This window comes from Protopterus annectens, chromosome 10.part0 (assembly GCF_019279795.1).
Source record: "Protopterus annectens isolate FY-2018-M chromosome 10.part0, PAN1.0, whole genome shotgun sequence".
In the NCBI taxonomy this organism is placed as follows: Eukaryota; Metazoa; Chordata; order Ceratodontiformes; family Protopteridae; genus Protopterus; species Protopterus annectens.
This window is the reverse complement of record NC_056744.1, coordinates 125,106,138-125,126,136: the sequence shown is the minus strand read 5'-3', so window position 1 is coordinate 125,126,136 and position 19,999 is coordinate 125,106,138. Positions and strand designations below refer to the sequence as shown.

General features: G+C 45.2%; 1 protein-coding gene across 1 annotated transcript in view; it reads right to left on the bottom strand.

Annotated features, from left to right (window-relative positions):
• The window catches only part of HELZ (helicase with zinc finger), a 3,197,037-nt gene that overhangs the window by 1,453,379 nt on the left and 1,723,659 nt on the right, over positions 1-19,999 (bottom strand). The window contains exon 14 of the mRNA XM_044085095.1: positions 5,336-5,363. Within this exon, the coding sequence (XP_043941030.1) occupies positions 5,336-5,363 (28 nt within the window). The remainder of the gene's footprint in view (positions 1-5,335; positions 5,364-19,999) is intronic.

Below are 19,999 nucleotides of genomic sequence, written 5' to 3'. Positions count from 1 at the left end.
TTGATTCTCTGTGGAACAGCCAAGTCTATATATTTATACAAGTGATTGTACAGGGCTTTGATGTAGTTACCACTTCCAGCTGGGTGCGGGGCTTGGAATGCATTTATACCTTCCCCTAGGAGAGTATAGTTTGCCTTGGTGAAGTTTTTTAGTCTAACTTCACCCTTTTTGAGTTCTGGTGTTAGTGCCAATTTGAAGGTGACTGATTTGTGGTTAGATTTAACTGAGGGTCCAACAATTGTGGTGGTGCATCTGTTTGTTATGTTGGTGACGACCAGCTCTAGTATGTTTGCTCCTCTTGTTGGAGTTTGAACGATTTGTTCCAAGGCATTTGAGTTAAAGTCAATGAACGTTTGCGCATGTGAGCAAGGGCTAAATTAGGTTTCACAGTTGATGGTGGAATAACTGGAATCCCCCATGGCCACAGTGTTTGGCAGTATTTGGACTGACTCTAGTTTGTTCAAGTAGTCCTCATGTGCATCATGATTCATGGAGGGGGATCTATAACTAGCTATGACATGAATGGGGGTCTTACCGAAAGCAATCTGAACTTGGAGTAGCTCCATGGAGTTGTCCAGTCTAACTAGTCAGGAGCTGAATTTATCTCTAATATAGATAGAAACACTGCCTCCTTTGGTTCTCACACGTTCGGCTTGCAGTCTGAAAGTGTAGAAGGTACTGTAGCCTTGAACCAGGTTTCTGTGACTGCACAGACATCTACATCTTCTAGTGATAGAAGTGCTTCCAGGATGTGGAGTTTTTGGTTTAAGCTTCTAGCACTCAGCAGCATGACCCTTATTTTGCTATGACTGGCAATTTTCATGTCAGCAATTTTGTTTTCGAAACCTTGTCTAAAAAAGGCACTATGGGGAAAGCAAGAGGCTCTGCCAATAGCTGAAAGCCTAGGGGTGCCAGGTGCAAACTGTCGCTGGCAAAGGAGTGAGGTTTGTCAACCATGACATCCCAGGCTGACAGAAATTGGATCCCCTTTGAATGACACCAAAACTAAGCTTAAATTCCTTTCCATTACAGCTACTCCCTATACTCGTTACCTGAAGCTGTTTTTCTAATCAGAAATCTGTCCATTTGGCTTGCCTAGATTAGTACGATCCACTCTTCATTCCTTTACTCAACCCCACCATATCATACAATTTTCTAATTCTCTATGCATTTCAAATGTTATTCCAGTTTGCAATATGGTTGATTTTTGTCCAGGGTGATGGTTACATTAATATCTCCTGAATTATTTCTGCTTCTGGAATCTCTTCCAATCCCTTTTCGTGCTTCAAAGCGTCTGTCATAAAATCCACTCCTATGTTATCGTTTCACCAAATTTTCCTAGCAGTTTTCCTTTCCATATAAACCACCTCCTGTCTTCACTTTTCTGTACTTCTCTTTTGATACTTATCCGTCCTTTCCAAAATAAACCCACCACTATCTTCCTGCTCTTCCACTCACATGATACACTTCATTCTTAGGGTATTATGGCTTGTATAGTTTAAATAAATCCTCCTTTGAGTTTTAGCTTCATTTCCTGCAATACAACTATTTGATCTCCTTTTCATTATTGTAATGCTATAGTGATCATAACCCCCCCTATATTCCACATAACTTTTTCATCATTGTAATGCTATAGTGATCATAATCCCCCCTATATTCCACATAACCAGTCTAATCCTTTCCCATGATCCCACTCTGCCGCGGGTTCTCTGTAATCCCACACCTTCCTTACTGTGTGCAGACATCTGCTGTGATATTCTAAGACTAACTGTAGGACCTAACTAGCCATTTCTTCTTTATCCCTTGTCTGAGCCTGTCACCCTTCTCCCCTCTCAAGTCTTGTCCATTTCTTATCTCTTCTTCCATTTACTGCATCACTACATTCTACCCCTTTTCAATTCTTTACATAATTTTTCCCTCCTCCATACAACTTCCCTTTCCTTTTTATTATTGGTTGGATTCCTCTTACAGCCTTTCATTCCAGTTTATACTTCCTTTCTTCTCCTGTGTTTAATTTACTTCCCTGATTTCACATAACTTTCTCCAATACTTTAGCATCTTTTTTCTAATCCTGTAGGAACAAATCTGTCAGCCACTTGCAATTCTCTCCAACTTCATCCATCATTTGTTCTCACTTTTCAAAAGGATTTAAAGTTTTTTTTTTTTTTACATTTACTTTAAGAATTAGCTAAGTCAGTTGAGTGGTCCATACTGACTTTTTTTCAGCATGACCCAAGTGAAGAGGTTAAGGAGGTTTACCTTTGAAAGCTTGAAACGCACATTGTCGAAAGACAGTTGTGCGGAAGTATGTTTTCAAGTTTTCGGATAACTGAAAAAAAAATGCATCGAAATGTGCAATGAGCAAATGCACCCTGACATTCGCTCACTGCAGATTCAGCATTTTGGGTGCTGAGTGCACGATAAGTGGGGATGGTGAAGTGGACCCTTTCCCCACTATAGTGTGACCTCGGACTTAGAATAATAAAGTAGGGTGTGTGTGGGGTGCAAGGGGGCTTGCCCCCCCCTGCATTACGGTATGTATTTGAAATTGTAGTTTGAAAATCAGCTAATCTGCTTTTCTATTTGCTGATTTTTGAACTTCGGTGCAGTTCGGAATGACGGTTTTCATCATTTCGGTTCGCACAAAGGGCTGTTAGGCAGGCTGATTTTCAACCCTTCAAAGATAAACTGGGTAAGGATAAATACAATGTATAGTAGCAATTTACTATGCCTGCAACAACAGAAACAATCCCTGAAACTAGCTTTTCAGTTTTAAGCCAAGGATTATTTACAATGATGGATATAGCATTGCTTTTTTTTTGTAAAAATTGTGGACAGTAACAGAAAATAAATCAAGTAACGAATACACTGCTAGTCTGTTTCAACAAATGTTTTCTTTTTTTCAGCAACTGCTCTTGTAAATGCAAGTTTACAATTCCAGTCTGTTTACAACAGAGGACAAATTCTTTCCAAAGTTCAATTCAATGTGGCTTGTTTTCAGTCAATGCAATTTTACTATTCTTTCACACTGATTACATATATAGGGTTTCTCACAATTGGCATGAAAATAAGTGGTACTTACAGATATAGTACAGTTGTGTACACTTACCATAAATGCAGATGCTCGAGTGTCTTCACTGTTGCAGTCATCACTGTAGGGTTCTTCCTGCCGGCAGGCAGTCCTCGGTCTGCCAGAATCCCAAAGTCTGGGTCCGGCGTCTGCTGTTCAGTCATGCTCCCTGATGTCAGAGCGCTAGGAGTACAAAGCTGCCAGCTGACGCCATGTTCTCCAGTTTTTCTTGACCCAGACGTCAGGTGCCCAAAAATGAAGGCTAATAGTAAACAATAAAAGTAACATACGACAAACCCCATACCCTGAAGCAAATACACCTCAGAAGAAGGGTGAAGTAGGAAACCACACTAATGAAAATATAAGAGGGGTCATGAGGGAGGGTAACCCAGACTGCAACAGTGAAGACACTCGAACATCTACATTTATGGTAAGTGTACACAACTGTACTACGTTCATCGTGTTTCACTGTTGCAGTCATCACTGTAGGGTTGAATCCCAAAGCTGAGATAAAGGGTGGTGGTTATAGAGTAGAAGGGGCGGCTAGAAGGCCCTGCAAGACTGCAGAAGCAAAGCCTGCCCTAGACAGAGTAAAGAGGGAGATTGTAGTGCTTAGAGAAAGTATGCACTGAACTCCAAGCTGCAGCTTCCAAAATATCTTTGGTAGGTACTCCCCTGAGAAAGGCAGCTGAAGTAGCAGCAGCTCTGGTAGAGTGAGTCCTAATTTTTCCTGGGATTTGCTTTCCATGATAAGAGTAACAAAATCTGATTCTATGAGCAATCCATTTAGAAATGGTCCGTTTTGAAATAGCTTTGCCTTGGGAAATTTGTTGCATAAGAAACAAACAGTTGCTCTGTTTTCCCTGATATGCTTGGTTCTGTCCAGGTAAAAACGAAGTTGTCTGTGTACAACCAAGGAATGCAAAATCGTTTCCCCCTTATTTTGTGGATTAGTGAAAAAAGTTGGTAGGTGAATAGTTTGATTTAAAGCCACTTTGGAAACCACTTTAGGCATGAAAGTAGGATTAGTCCTTAAAGACACCCTATCTTGGTGAAAAATAATATAAGGTTCCACAGCCATGAGTGCTTGTAACTCCGAGACTCTCCTGGCTGAAGTCAAAGCCAGCAGGATAGCTGTCTTCCATGATAAATACTTAAGATCAGATGTGGCAGCAAGCTCAAAAGGAGGCACAGTGAGTTTTTCCAGAACATAGTTGAGGTCCCAGGCAGGTATGGGTGGTGTCCTAGGGAGCCTTAAATTCTTTGCTCCTCTGAGATATTGTTTCAGAAGTGGATGGGAAAAGATTGGAGGATCTGTATTGTAATGTGCAGAGATAGCTGAGGCATGTATTTTTATGGAGGAGAAGGATAAACCCTTATGTAGCATGTTCTGTCAGGTAAAGTAAAATCAGTGGAATGTTAGGAATGAGGGGATCCAAATCCTGAGCATGCATCCAGGTGCAAAATCTCTTCCATTTACCTGCATAAGATTTTCTAGTGCTAGGCCGTCTGGCTTCTAAGATGACATCCATGACCTGTTTGGGAAGGGAAGGATTAATCATAGACCCCGAATTCGCCAGGCTGCCAGACTAAGAGTTTTGACATGAGAGTGCAGAACCTGGCCCTGGTGTTGGGACAAAAGATTTGGAATCTGAGGTAAAATCCAAGGTGGTTCCTGGGATAGATTCATCAGTGTTGAGTACCAAAATTGACGAGGCCAATGTGGGGCCAGTAAAATCATCATCTTGGGCTTGTCCTGCTTGATCTTTAATAACACCCGTGGAAGAAGAGGTAGTGGTGGAAAGGCATACCCAGAGAGGTTTCTCCAACTGAATGATAGTGCATCCACTTTCCATGCTAGTTTGTGAAATGTCCTTGTGCAAAAAAATCTGTAACTGGTGGTTGAGGGGGGATGCACATAGATCTATGTCCAGGCAGCCCCAGGCTTCTGTAATCATCTTGAATATTTGAGTGTCTAGCATCCACTCGTGTGGGTCTGACAGGTTCCTGCTCAGGCTGTCTGCCAGAATATTTTGTTTCCTTGGCAGAAACTGAGCTTGTAGATCCACTTTGCAAGCTAGAGCTGTGTTCCAAAGAGTCATGGCTAGTCTGCAAAGGGGGTAGGAGTTTGAACATCCTTGCTTGTTTATGTACCACATAACTGTGGTGTTGTCAGTCCGTATCAGTAGCTGTCCTGGTTGTAGAAGATCCCTGAAACCCAAGAGAGCATTCTGTACAGCTAACATCTCTTTTAAATTGATATACAGGTGCTTCTGATCCTCTGTCCAAAAACCTTGCAGACCTTTTCCCTGCAAGTGGGCTCCCCATGCGTAATCCGAGGCATCCGTGGTTAACTCTTGGCTGGCTGGAGGCAGACTGAAGGCTTTCCCTTTGTTGTGAAGACATGCCATGGTCCACCAATGAAATTCCTTTTGTAGACAAGGCAAGACAGCAATCTGTGTGTCTAGACTGTGGCAATGCTGGGACCATACACTTTTTAGGTACCATTGTATTTTTCTCATATGTAGCCTTGCATTTGGTATGAGAAGGATGCAGGAGGCCATGTAACCCAAAGCCTGCAGGAATTTCCTTGCAGTAAGCTGAGTTATTGACGCCAAGGTTTTGAAAGTTGAAGCCAGCTGCAGTTGTTTTTCGGATGTCAGGAATGCCATCTGGTTTGTTGTGTTTAGGAGAGCACACAGAAAAATTATCTGTTGTGTGGGTGTCAAATTTGACTTTTTTATGTTCACAGTGAATCCCAGGTACTTGAGAAGATTTTGAACAAATTCCAGATGCTGGAGTAAGACATCCTTGCTGTCTGCTTGGATAAGGCAGTCGTCCAGATAAGGGTAAATTTGAATTCCCTTGAGTCTGCAATAGGCTACTACTGGTGCCAGGCACTTGGTGAAAACCCTGGGCGCAGTAGACAAGCCAAAGGGCAGCGCAGAAAATTGGTAATGTTTCAATCCGGCCTTGAACCTGAGGTATTTTCTGCACTCCTGTCTGATTGGGATGTGTAGGTAAGCCTCCTTTAAATCCAATGTCACCATCCATGCATTTTTGCTCAACATTGGCAGGAGCTACTGCAGAGTAAGCATCTTGAACTTTGGTGTCCAGGAAAGTGTTTAAGACTGACAGATCCAAGATGGGTCTCCATGAATTTTGCTTTCTGGAAACTAGAAAGAGTCTTGAGTAAAAACTTTGGCCCATCTCTGATTGTGGAACCAATTCTATGGCCCTCATAGCCCTGAGGGATCCCACCTGGTTTAATGCCTCTGACCATTGGTGTTTTGGTAGGTCTGACCATCCGTTTGGTCTTGGCAAGGTATGAAAGTGGAATTTGTAACCTCTTGAAACTACATCCAGAACTCACTTGTCTTGGGTTATGTAGGTCCAATTTTGTTGAAAAAGAGAGAGTTTTCCTCCTAGAAGGGCTTCCAGGAGAAAAGTTCCTGGAGCCATGCAGGGGGAGTCATTGGGCCTGTTTTCTATAAGACTGAGGTCTGTCCTCTCCACCCCTGGGGGTGGAAGCACTCCACTGTCTAGGTCTGTAAGAGGTCTGTGCTTGGGCCCTCCCTCTTGAGCGCCTATATCTACCCCTCTGAGGCCTGTCCAAGCTGGGAAAGGACCAATTTTTAGTTGGCCAATTTCTGCTAAATCTTGGGGGCTGAACTTGTAAGAAATCCTTAACCGTTTGCATGGATTTTGCCTTATCCTCCATTTTCTTTACACCTCTTCAGCCTTTGACTCAAACAAAACAATATGCTGAACAGGAGCATCCAGTAACTTTGCTTTCACTTAATCAGGTAAGTTTTGCTCCTTTAACCAAGCATGTCTTCTAATGACTGTGCCAGAGGCAGCCGCCCTGCAAGAAGCCTCCAAGGCATCAAAACCACAGTGTAAACCATGCTTACCCACTTGTTCAGTGGCATGCATCAAATCGTGTAATTTCTTATTATCTGCACATGCAGTAATGGTACCCAGCTTTTGTTTCATAACAGACAGTAGAAATTGCTGATATTTTAGCATATGAAATTGACAATTTAAAGCCCTAATAGATAAAGTAGCAGAAGTGTACACTTTTTTGCCTCATCTCTCCAAAGCTCTGGAATCCTTATCTGTCAGAATAGGATTTTTAGCAGAAGCGGCCTTAACCCCCCCCCCCCTTAGGACCCTGAGAAATGGTTTCTGGATCAGCAGTAGGATTTTTGTAAAGGAACTGGTGGGAGTCAGGGACCCTGTAATATCTGTCGGGCTTAGCAGAGGCTGGAGGAAAGGAGTCAGGAGTTAAATTAGCCTCAGAAAAGGCATCATCCACAATATCCGAAATAGGAGGGATAGCCAGGGGTCTATGTTGGGGAAGAAGAAGGAAATCCCTAAGCCTTCTCTTAGATTCCGAGTACTCCTGTCCTTCCCAGTGAAAATGTTCCCTCATGTCATGTAAAGTTTCCCCAAAAGAAAAATCCTCAGGGGGAGAAGCTGATGGAATGGATTCCTCAGCATCAGAATCCTCATAAGGAGGGAAAGTATATTCCTGTTCAGAGGAAGACAATGAAGAAATAGATGCTTGATCAGAAGATTCATAATCCAATTCTTGCCTTGGCCTTTTATCTGGAGGGGATGTGAACCCCTAATCATGGTTAGTAAGTCGTCCGCCATTTTAAGTAGCTGTTTCTGAGATTTGGGTCCCGGATCAGAAGAGACCTGGGCTGGTGTCTTAGATTTAGGAGGAGTCTTTGATTTTGGCTTTGCCTTTATCAGAAGCTGTGTAGGCCTGAAAACCCCCTCCCGAAGCCGGTACCTGCACAGCGGATCCGGACCCATCCGAGGGAGCATTGTCCGAAGGTCCTGCAGCTGGAGTGCTCAAAGGCCTAGTTGGCTCCTCGTGGGAGTCCATTTCGGCAATCGGTTCTGAAATGGCCGACGACAGGGGCTGCGAAAGCGCCTCACTGACGACGGCCGAACCTGTAGCTGGCTCTGTTTGTAAAACGTCGTCTGATTTGGACCTCAGAGGCCTGTCCTTATCCTTGCGTCGTTTGTGAACTCCGGTAGTCGGAAGAGTGTCCAACGACATTTTATAATTAAATCGCCTACCAAAGTAGTAAAAAGCAAAATCGTACCTTTGCTTAATCGTACGTTGGTTAAATCTAGCACAAAACCGACAACTAGCTACGTCGTGGTCAGGGCCTAAACAAGGAATACAGTAAGAATGGAAATCCTTATGAGGTATTTGCTTCCCACAAGAAATGCAATTATTAACTTTTTCTGACATCGGACTGGAGCAAGAAAAAAGTTTCCCCAACGGTGTACTTAGCTTTGAGAAGAAGTAAGTCTTCGGACTGAAGCACGAAAAAATATCAGGAGTCAGCCGACTGGCACTTGCGAACTGCTTTCACCGCACGGCAAGAAAGACTGGAGAACATGTCGTCGGCTGGCAGCTTTGTACTCCTAGCGCTCTGACGTCAGGGAACATGACTGAACAGCCGACGCCGGACCCAGACTTTGGGATTCTGGCCAACCGAGGACTGCCTGCCGGCAGGAAGAACCCTACAGTGATGACTGCAACAGTGAAACACGATGAACATCTGTCTTTTCCTTTCAACTCATTTTACCATACAGGCTGGAGTAGTTCTGTTAATTTCTCCTTTATAGGGTAAAATCTCCTATCCACATTTCAGATTTCAGGTACACCTCACCGACTCCCTTCATCCTTCATACACTCATTACAGCCGAATGATGCCTGTATGTGTTTCTGCAGTTGCATCCTACTGACGCCTCTAGGTGTCAAATATCGCTTGTTCATACTTGAATTAATTACTTTCAAAACCATGCTACAGAAAGTGTTGGAAGAGTTCATCTTAAAGCTTATACAACCGGAAATGCAACTGTATTGACATCTAATCTCTGTCTGGTGCATGTAAAAAGATATTATTGTTCATATATTTATATTGTCATAAATGTTATGCTTTTCTAATCTCTACAACCAAATAGCACAAACTGCTTAGCCTCATATGAAAGCTCTCAGCTGGATGAACAAAATGCTGCTAACAGTATGTGTGTAACTGAGTGACTGCTGAGATATTGTAAGTTGTTCACAAAATATTACAGACGAAATAGTTACTATGTTTACTGTGGCTTATAAAATCCAGTTTAAGAACTAGAACCTAAAGAATACTACTAGTATAAAAATAGTCTGTGCTGAAAAATTTCCCATTTATACTTATTTAGCAACTCCTGTGGTTCCAGAGATATAAACATTTGTTTGAAATGTGAAATCAAAAAGCTTAGCCTCCGTCCATTGAAAATTATGGTGTAAAGTTCCAGAGCTACATCGGAGGGAATGAGTTAATTCTTAAAAAGAATGAGTTAATTTAAAGATTCTTCTTCAGGACCGTCTCTAGACTCAGAGGTAGTAGGTGTGATATACTCCTAATCACAGTTGTTCCTTTGTAGGTTGTCATGCAGAATTGCCTCTCTTTGGTTTGCCTGCCTGATTCGGCCTTCGAAATTTTGTATTTGCCTTCTATGATAGGACTCCATCTGAGGTATATACAACAAACACAACACCACAGTAAGCAAGGCACTTCTGAAGCACAGCAGTGACTGTATCACAATACATATAGACAATTTAAGCACACCAAGTAATACACACATTTTGCTAGATAGGAGGAGATGAGTACTTGGAAAAACCCTACACAGACCAAGGGATATAATAATCAGACACCTCACAGACAGTAACTGGAAGCCAGGATAAAACAACAGGCCTTGCAGCTTTGAGCCAGAGATCACTGAGCAATCGTGTTGCCCTCTAGACCAAAGGCCATCAAACTTTTAGTTATGTACTCACCATAACTTCAGATGTTTGGGATCCATCTCGCCTACATTCTGAATGATGGGTTCGGAGCCGATCCCTCGGCTCCGACTCGGCACGCTTATGCCAAAGAGCGAAGTCTCTTACTGGCTGAGCTTACCATATCCCAGGATGCACCACTACCAGTCCCCCAGATCTAGTTTGTCCGCATACATGCACACATGCATACCCTGCTTATATAACATCGTCAGATGAAACAAGATAAAACAGTAGAACTCAAAACCGTTCAATCTCTTCTGATCTCCAAGGCAGTGGGAAGGAGGGTGCGTATTAGGAATGTAGATGGATCCCAAACATCTGAAGTTATGGTGAGTACATAACTAAAAGATGTTATGTGATCCTATCTCGCCTACATTCTGAATGATGGGACAGCGTCCTAGCACCTGAATCCTGGGTGGCTCACTGGAAAACACTCCTGAGTACCGTGGAACCAAATGAAGCTCGTCCTTTAGATGCCACATCCAATTTGTAGTGGGAAATGAAAGTGTGCGGATTGGACCAAGTAGCCGCACAGATTTCGATATAGCGAGCTTGGAATGAAAAGCTATAGAAGTAGCCATAGCTCTGGTAGAATGAGCCTTGATAGATGTTGTAAGGTGGTTATCGCCAGAAGAATAAGCCTGAGTTATGCAATCTCTGATCCATTTTGAGATAGTAGCTTTTGTGATGGTTTGGCCCAGTTTATTATCTGAGAAGGACACAAACAACTGGTCTGACTTACGAAGTTGCTGAGTCCTGTCTAAATAGAAGCGTAATTGCCTGTGAACATCCAATTTATGAAGAGTGTATTCTGCTTCATTGGAGAATTTTGGGAAGAAAACCGGTAGCTCTAGAGATTGTTGGAGGCAGAAACTAGAACAGACCTTTGGGACAAAGGATGGATTAGGCCTAAGTGATACTCTATCCTTGTGGAAAATCAAACGGTGGCTTAATAGACAGGGCTTGAAGCTCTGAAACTCTTCTTGCAAGTAATTGCAACTAAGAAGGCAGTTTTCCAAGACAGATATTTTAACTCGCATGTAGCAGCCGGTTCGAAAGGGGAGATGTTAATGCGAAGCACCAAATCAAGATCCCACGGAGGTGCAGGATGAAAAATTGGTGGTCTTAATAGGCTCGCACCTTTAATGAAAGTTTTGCATAGTCTGCTGCTCATCAAAGGAGGATCCATGGATTCGTGGAATTTAGAGATAGCCGCTAGTTGGACTTTAATAGTTGAGACAGAAGATCCCTGATTAAACAGGGATGTTAAAAATTTCAAGACCTCTGGGACAGGAGCAGTGATAGGGTCTAAGCCCTTGAGTTGAGCCCAGATAGCAAACCTCTTCCACTTACTAAGGTACAATTTGTTAGTGGTGGGTTTGTGGGTCAAGATAAAATGTGAACAACTTCGGTCTAGTGTGTGCCTTCTAACTAAAGTCGGAAGTGGAGGAGCCAAGCTGTCAATTTCAAAGATTGAAGGGACTGATGTCAAGTCCCGACTGATGGATTAGCAAGTCCGAATCAGGTCTAAAGTCCACGGATCGTCCACTGCATGCTTCTTCAGGTAGGAAACCATACCTGACGAGGCCAGTCTGGGCAATCAGTATCATTGAAGACCCCAGTTGAGAGGCTTTTGAATAACTCTGGGAAGAAGCGGAATTGGAGGAAAGGCATAAAGTAGCCCTGTTGGCCAAGGTTGTGCTAGAGCATCCATGGCTGGTACTCCTGATGTGGGATCAAGGAGAAGAACCTTTGGCACTTGGTGTTTAATGGAGTTGCAAATAGGTCGCAGCACGTCCCCCACCTCCTGAAAACCTGAGCTGCTACTGTGTGGTTTAGAGACCACTCGTGAGGAGAGAGAATTGTCCTGCTCAATTTGTCTGCCAATATATTTGACTTTCCGGGATGTGGGTCGCTACCAAGAAGCGGTTGGTAGCTACAGCCCATTCCCACACTCTCATGGCCTCTCTGCAAAGGGGGTATGATCTGGTCCCTCCTTGTTTGTTCAGATACCAAACCACCGACATTTTGTCTGTGTGGATGGCGATGATGCCCTGAGGAAGAAACTTGTGTAAGGCTTGTAGGGATAGAAGTACAGCCCTCATCTCCAACACATTGATGTGGAGAAGAGCTTAGTCTGGAAGCCAGGAGCCCTGAACTAGCCTGCCCAGACAATGCCCCCCCCACCCTATCTGGGAGGCATCTGTCGTCAGGGTAACCACTGGAGAGGGAAGAACAAAGGGGTTTCCTTGATCCAAATTGGATGTCTGAAGCCACCAGCAAAGGTCCCTTTTGCATATATCCGTAATCATGATGTGATGATTGAGGGAAGATCCTGAAAGGACCATTGCGTTGACAATAGCCACTGAAGAATCCTCATGTGCAATCTTGCCAGAGGGACTAAAAGAACCGTGGCAGACATTGAGCCTAGAACTTGTAGAACCATCCTGGCTGGGGCTTTGGATCTCGAGATCAGAGCTTGAACTTGGCCCTGTAAAGTTTGGATCCTTTCGGCAGGAAGAAAGACGCGCATCAATCTTGAGTCTATCTCTGCTCCTATGAACTTTATGCGTTGAGAGGGCAGCAAGACAGACTTTGACCAATTGAATGTAACCCCAGGGTAACACCCAGGAGATGGTGGCTTTGAGGTTGTCCATTAGTAGATGCCTGGTGGTGGCAGTCAGGAGCCAGTCATCCAGATAGGGAAACACTTGGAATCCAAGACTTCTCAGGTGAGCCGTCACTACTGCCAAACACTTGGTGAACACCCTGAGGGCTGTGGTGAGACCAAAGGGCAGAGCGCAAAATTGGTAATGACCGACTCCCAGGCTGAAGCGCAGATACCTTCTGGACGCCTGATGTATCGGTATGTGATAATAGGCGTCCTTGAGGTCTATGGAGCACATCCAAACATCCTTCTCCAACAATGGGAGAATGGATTGTAACGTGACCATTCGAATTTGGATTTCGACGGATTGGTTCAGTCTGCTGAGATCCAATATTGGTCTCAGGTCCCCTGTCTTTTTTGGCACTAAAAAGAACCTGGAGTAATTTCCTGATCCGATCTGGTCTGTGGGGACGGTTGGATGACTCCTTTTTCTAGCACCTTTAAGGCTCCTGCGGCTGCCATTTCGCTTTGACTGGTTGGTGGGTCCGGGATTCTTTTGGACGGTGGGGAGAATGTGAATGGGATGGTGTAACCTCCGGCAATGATCCAAGCACCCATCTGTCCTGAGTGATTGACTCCCAGGCTTTTAGGTGCTTGGCAAAGCGACACCCGACTGGCTCGAGCAGCACAGCCGGGCAATCCCTCATGACGTGTGGGAGGCTGAAGAGCCACGAAAGGACTCATGGTCTCCAGAATTGCGGGCCCTCTGCCGCCTCTGGGACGGCGTCTCCTGAAAAATTTCCCGTCCTCTGCCTCTGGAAGGGATTCTTCCTGCTGTTGGGAGAAAAACTTACGGGATTTATGGAACCACATTTTCCCCCTCCTTTAGCCTTGGGGTAAGGCCGAAGGGAGTGGAATAACGGGCACCTACGGCAGATAAAGTTTTTCCCTCTTGCTCACAGCGGGTAAGGGTGTCTTTAACCTTGGGTCCAAACAAGGAGGACCCATCAAAGGGAGCGTCGGCGAAGGAAGACTTGAAGGCCTCCGAAACTGACACAACGGAGCCAGGCTTGTCTCCGTGAGCCACGCCTGTGCCTGCCGCTCTACCGCCTTCGGCCGCATAGGAAATGAGCCTCATGGACGAGTTAGAAATTGACGTAAGGATAGCCAACTGAGAGCTAACCGACTGGGCTAGCTGCTCAGGTAGGTTACCCGAGAGGGAATCTGACAACTCCTTGACCAGATCCCTCTGAAGCCTGGTAAAATGTGCCAAATAATTCAGAGACCTTAAAGTAAAGGCCGCTGAAGTCAGGGTGCGCTTCCTACCTGTCCATACTCCTAGACTCCTTATTAGGAGGATGGATGGACGTTGAAGCCTCTGCCACGTCCTGTTGTGTAGCAGATGCCACCACCATGGCATCTACAGCCACGCCTTTAGTGAGGAACTCCTTCTTGGGGGGAGCAGACAAAAATTTATTTGGACGAGAAGGGACTGGTTCCACGGTATCTGGATGTTCCCACGCCCTTCGACAAACTAAATCCAGAAGCTCGTCGAAGGGCGGAGACACCCAGGAGGCGGAGGGCTGAGCCCCAAAGGCCTTGAGGAGCACTGACTCGTCAGTAGAGGGGGGTTTGGATATCCAGCCGCCTCGTTGTTTGAGGATCTCTAAGATGTCTGCAAAGGAGACATCATCCGAGGACGACTTCGGGGACCCCTCTGCATCATCCAGATCAGTGTCTGAAGTAATAGACTCGGGGGAGTCCACGTGCTTCCTCTTGCACGATCTCTTCCTTGGGGTTCCTCCGAAGACAGCTCAGAAGAACCCTCAGGAGGAGGGAACCCCACTGGGGTAACCTCAGGCCCGGGCTCCGCTGACTACGGACAGGGAACTGCCAAAGACCCAGTCTCCACGCCTAGGGAAGGTGCCGGTAAAGCCGGGAGATGGCGAAGAGGACTTGGCCAAGGCACTCCTCATGGCTCTGAAAGCCGGACCCCAGAATCCTGGGAGTGTCCGGTCCCGGAGCCGTGATAGTCGACGGAAGACCCGCAGCGAAGCACCGAGGGGAGGCTCGGAACCGAAAGCATAGGTCCCAAACATCACCCCGGGTCCAGCTGAAGGCGTCAGCGTACCAAACTCGGACCCGAAGGCCGGGTTGGACGAAGGGTCTGAGCCGACCCTTAGATCTCCATCGGCTCCAACAGCACCTGCTCCGGAGCGAAGCAGTCGGAGGAGGAATGGCAATGGGTGGGCCAAGGTCATCGGCTCGAAGCCAACTGGGTCGGAACCGAAACAAATTTTGGAAGACTGGGGACTGGAACAGTCTTTGGAGCACCCTGTCTATATCAGAATCTGACATCCTCGAAGACCGAGAGGAAACAGAACGGGTCGAAGGCCTCTCCAACGGCCCCAAAGGGCTAGGGGACCCGGCTCGAGGCGACTCGATGAGTATCGGCGCCGAGGAATACACACACCAGTTTCCATCGGTGCCGAGGTGGACTTCGCCGAGGAGGAAGTGTCTGAGCGGGAACCTTTGTCGGCTCCGAGAGCAGTGGAGCCGGCGAAGATGACCCGCCTCGATGCCCCAGCTATCGGCTCCGAGCCAGAGGAGTCGATACTGGTGGCATCGAGGCAGACCGTTCGACCTCGGCTCCAAGTCCTTGGAGCCAAGGAGAGGCCTGCCTTTGTTTCTTAGCGATCGGATCCGACGGACTGGTCGGAGCCGGCGCCTTTCTTTTGGCCGGAGAAGGAGAGGATGCCAAAGCTTCTTGAAAGAAGGTTTAATTAATCCCTTAAGAATTAATTTATTTTTCCTCTCCTGGAGGACCCTTGAGGAAAAAGCGTGACATACACTACATGATTCCTGTAAATGCTTTGCCCCTAAGCAATACACACATAGCGAGTGATCGTCCGTGATGGACATTTTGAAGCTACATTTTACACATTTCTTGAAGCCCGAAGGCCTGGGATTCTGAGACATTATAGAAATTTTCAAAAGTAACTGAAAGAACACTGGTAATACACCTAGAGTAGGCTTACAGTTATCACTCGCAATACTCTGAGTTAGTCAAACACAGCACAAACTCTGTAATATAATAATTTCTCTCCGTTAGTTCTTATTTAAGAAGAGAAATGTAAATGATTCAAAACAGAACGGAAGTCACCTACAAACAAAAAGACCGGGAAAGGCCTTTCCTGACAAGAGGTACTCCTAGTCACTCACAACACAAGAATTCACCAAGTGAATTTTGTCCAACACACTCAAAACACAAGAATAGCTGTTAAAACAGCTTTTTGTAGAAAAAGAAGAAAAACCTGACAGAAAAACTAGTGAAATAATCACTACTTAACTCAGCCAGCTCGAGACCACGTCTTCACTTGTTAGCGGCAAACGAGATCTGGGGGACTGGTAGTGGTGCATCCTGGGATATGGTAAGCTCAGCCAGTAAGAGACTTCGCTCTTTGGCATAAGCGTGCCGAGTCGGAGCCGAGGGATCGGCTCCGAACCCATCATTCAGAATGTAGGCGAGATAGGATCACATAACATCTGCTCATACACAGTAACGCTTTCTTTCTTAAACCTGGACAAGGGACCCATTTAGGCCTTTAATGTGTTTCACTAACGGAGTCCTGCTCTCTGTTTTCATGAAAACATATTAGTAAGTTTATAATGGCTCAGATACAGAGCCTTGTCCATTGGATAATTTCTATTTTGGCAGTCTTTTCTAGTACCTCCTGAAAAGAGCTACATGCTGCTAATGCCTTGCTCTAATTCCAAATCTGAGGGAGCTGGCTGTTGCTTATTTAACTCTGACATGGTAAGATTCACAGAAAAGTACAGTTTTGTACCTACCATAAATGTAGATGTTCGAAGATCCACATTGCTGCAGTCCTTACACTTGGGTAGTCCGCTGTCCTCGGTCGGCCCGAATATCAAAGTATAAGGCTGACGTCGGTCAAGGCGCATTTGACTGACATCAGGACGTCAGGGTATAAATGCGCATGACCGACGTCATATCCTCAGTCTTTTCTTGCCCCAGATGTCAGAAGACCCTAAAAATAAAGGTCACAACCAAAAGACAGCAAACAAACAAACAACCACCCTTGCACTAATTATATGTACAATATATAAAATATACACAATATTTACAACCCAACCCACACAACCACCTCTAACTACAGAGGGGAAGGAGGGAGGGTAAATTGGACTGCAGCAATGTGGATCTTCGAACATCTACATTTATGGTAGGTACAAAACTGTACTATGTTCTTCATCTCACATTGCTGCAGTCCTTACACTTGGGTAGAATCCCAAAGCAGAGGTAAGGGAGGATGGCCAGACTATAAGGAAGCAGGAGCTGCCAAAATGCCCTGCAAAACAGCAGTGGCAAAACCAGCCCTGGATTTAGAGTAAAGTGGTAGGTGATAATGCCTAGAGAAAGTATGCACTGAACTCCAAGTAGCTGCCTCCAAAATATCCTTGGTTGCCACCCCTCAAAAAGCTGTCAAGTGGCAGTAGCCCTAGTGGAATGAGGCCTAATCCCAGCTGGAATCTCCTTGCCATGATGGGAATAACAGAAAGCAATGCAAAACCCAATCCACTTAGAAATAGTTTGTTTTGACACAGGCTTGCCCTGAGAACTCAAAGCAAAAGAAACAAATAACTGCTGAGACTGCCTAAACCCTTTAGTTCTGTCCAAATAATATCGCAACTGCCTGTGTACATCTAAAGTGTGCAAAATCTTTTCCCCTTTATTTTGGGGATTTGCATAAAAAGTGGGCAAATGAATAGTTTGGTTTAAAGCCACACTAGAAACCACCTTAGGCATAAAGGAAGGATTAGTACGTAAAGATACCCTATCCTTATGGAAAATTAAGAAAGGCTCAACTGCCATAAGGGCCTGCAATTCAGAAACCCTTCTTGCAGAAGTAATGGCCAACAAAAAGGCAGTCTTCCATGATAAATATTTCAACTCAGTAGTAGCTGCAGGCTCAAAAGGTTGTAGAGTGAGTTTCTCCAACACAAAATTGAGATCCCAAGCAGGAGTAGGAGCTCTTCGTGGGGGTCTTATATTCTTTGCCCCTCTAAGAAATTGCTTGAACAAAGGATGAGAAAACAATGGTGGGTCACAATCATAGTGAGCCGAAATTGCTGCAGCATGAACCTTAATAGAAGAGAAGGACAAACCTTTGTCCAGTAACTCAGTAAGATATTGAAGAGCCACACTTAAATTAGGCTCAGAAACATCAAAATCCTTTGCTGCACTCCAAAATAAAAATCTCTTCCATTTATCTGCGTACACTTTCCTTGTACTAGGCCTTCTAGCTTCCAAAATAACATTCAAGACTTGCTGTGGAAGTGGAGTCCCATTATGGTTCAAAACAGAATATGCCAGGCTGTTAGGTGCAGAGAGTGAAGCTTGACATTGAGCAAATGACTGTCCTCCTGAGACAACAGGTGTGGAATCGAAGGCAAAGGCCATGGAGGCTTCCGTACCAGGCTTCTCAGTAATGGGTACCAATGCTGTCGAGGCCAATCTGGAGCTATCAAAATCATCCTTGGCTTGTCTTGTCTGACCTTTAGTAGTACCTTTGGGAGGAGAGGCAGAGGCGGAAAGGCATACACATGAAGATTGCTCCAATTGAAGGAAAGAGCATCCACTTTCCAAGCTGTGGGATGAAACCTTTTGTGCAAAACTTTGGCAGCTGGTGGTTTAGTGGAGAAGCGAACAGATCTATGTCTGGAGTTCCCCATGACACTGTCAATTTCTGAAATACATGAGGATCCAATTTCCACTCGTGGGGATCCATAATTCGTCTGCTCAACACATCTGCTAAGGAGTTCTGTGCTCGGCAGAAACCTTGCCTGAAGATTGAGCTGTAAACTAAGAGCAGTCTCCCACAAAATCATTGCTTGCCTGCATAGAGGATAAGAATGTGTTCCCCCTTGCTTGTTGATGTACCACATGACAGTTGTGTTGTCTGTTAGAATCAACACCTGCCCTGGAAGAAGTAAATCCTTGAAAGCTATTAATGCAAACTGGACTGCTAACATCTCCTTCAAGTTGATATGTAGATGTTGTAGTCTGGCAGGCCACTTGTCCTGTATCCACTTTCCATTCAGATGAGCTCCCAAGCTTTGTCTGAGGCATCTGTCGTTAAAATCTGACTCGCCTCTGGCCGGGTCACAGAGAGTCCCTTGTTTAGGTGACATTCCTGAGCCCACCACAAAAATTCCTTTTGAATGCAAGGTATTATTTGAATGACAGTGTCCAGATCCTGGCAGTGCTGTGTCCATACATTTTTGAGATACCATTGTAGCTTCCTCATATGCAGTTTGGCATTGGGAAGCACCAGAATACAAGAGGCCATGAACCCTAAGGCTTGAAGGACTGTCCTTGCAGTCAGCCCGGACTGATGAGATAGTTGATGGAAGTAAAGAGAAAGATTCTTTTGTTTGTCCGGGGTTAAAAAGGCCATCTGGGATGCTGTATTCAGTCTTACACCCAGAAAGCACATGTCCTGAGAGGGTACTAGACTGGACTTTATTTCGTTCACAGAATACCCCAGGCATCTTAGCACTGCTATCACATATTCCAAATGATGAAGAAGCTCGTCCCTTCCTTGAGCCAGAATCAGGCAATTGTCCAAATAAGGATAGATCTGTATTCCTTTTAGCCTGAAGAAAGCTATCACTGGAGCCAGAACCTTCGTGAACACTCTGGGCGCAGTAGATAAGCCAAAGGGCAATGCAGAGAACTGATAGTGAGAAGTCCCAGCTCGAAAACGCAGATACTTCCTGCAACTTAGTCTGATAGGAACATGAAGGTAAGCCTCCTTGAGATCCAAAGTTACCATCCAATGATCCTTGCCCAGCAGAGGTAAAAGCTGCTGTAACGTCAACATTTTGAACTTGGGAATGTCCAGATAAGTGTTGAGGATAGATAAATCCAAAATTGGTCTCCACGTGTTCCCCTTCTTTGGTACTAGGAACAGGCGAGAATAAAATCCTAGGCCCACTTCTGGCATAGGGACCGGCTGTATGGCCCCTATTTGGAGTAACAGAGAAATTTGCTTGTGAGCCTCTATTCTTTGTTGAGGAGGAACGTCTGGCATGCCTTTGAAAGGAGGCAAGGTGTGGAAATAAAACCTGTAACCGTGGTGTATGATATCCAATACCCATCTGTCTTGGGTAATTAAACTCCAATTTTCTTTGAAAAGTGCCAACCTTCCTCCCAAAGGTGCTGCCAGACGAGAAGGCTTTGGCAGCTGAAAAGGTAGGTCATTGGGTCTGTTTACGAAAGGACTGACCCCTGCCCTCACCCGAAGACTGTGCAGGAGAACTTCCCTGTCCTAGGCCTGAAAGAGCCCTGAGCTCTGCCCCTACCACGTCTAGATCTACCCCTAGACTGGGAATCATAAGAAGGATACGTCCACCCCTTAGTAGGCCAATTTCTACTAAACTTTGGAGG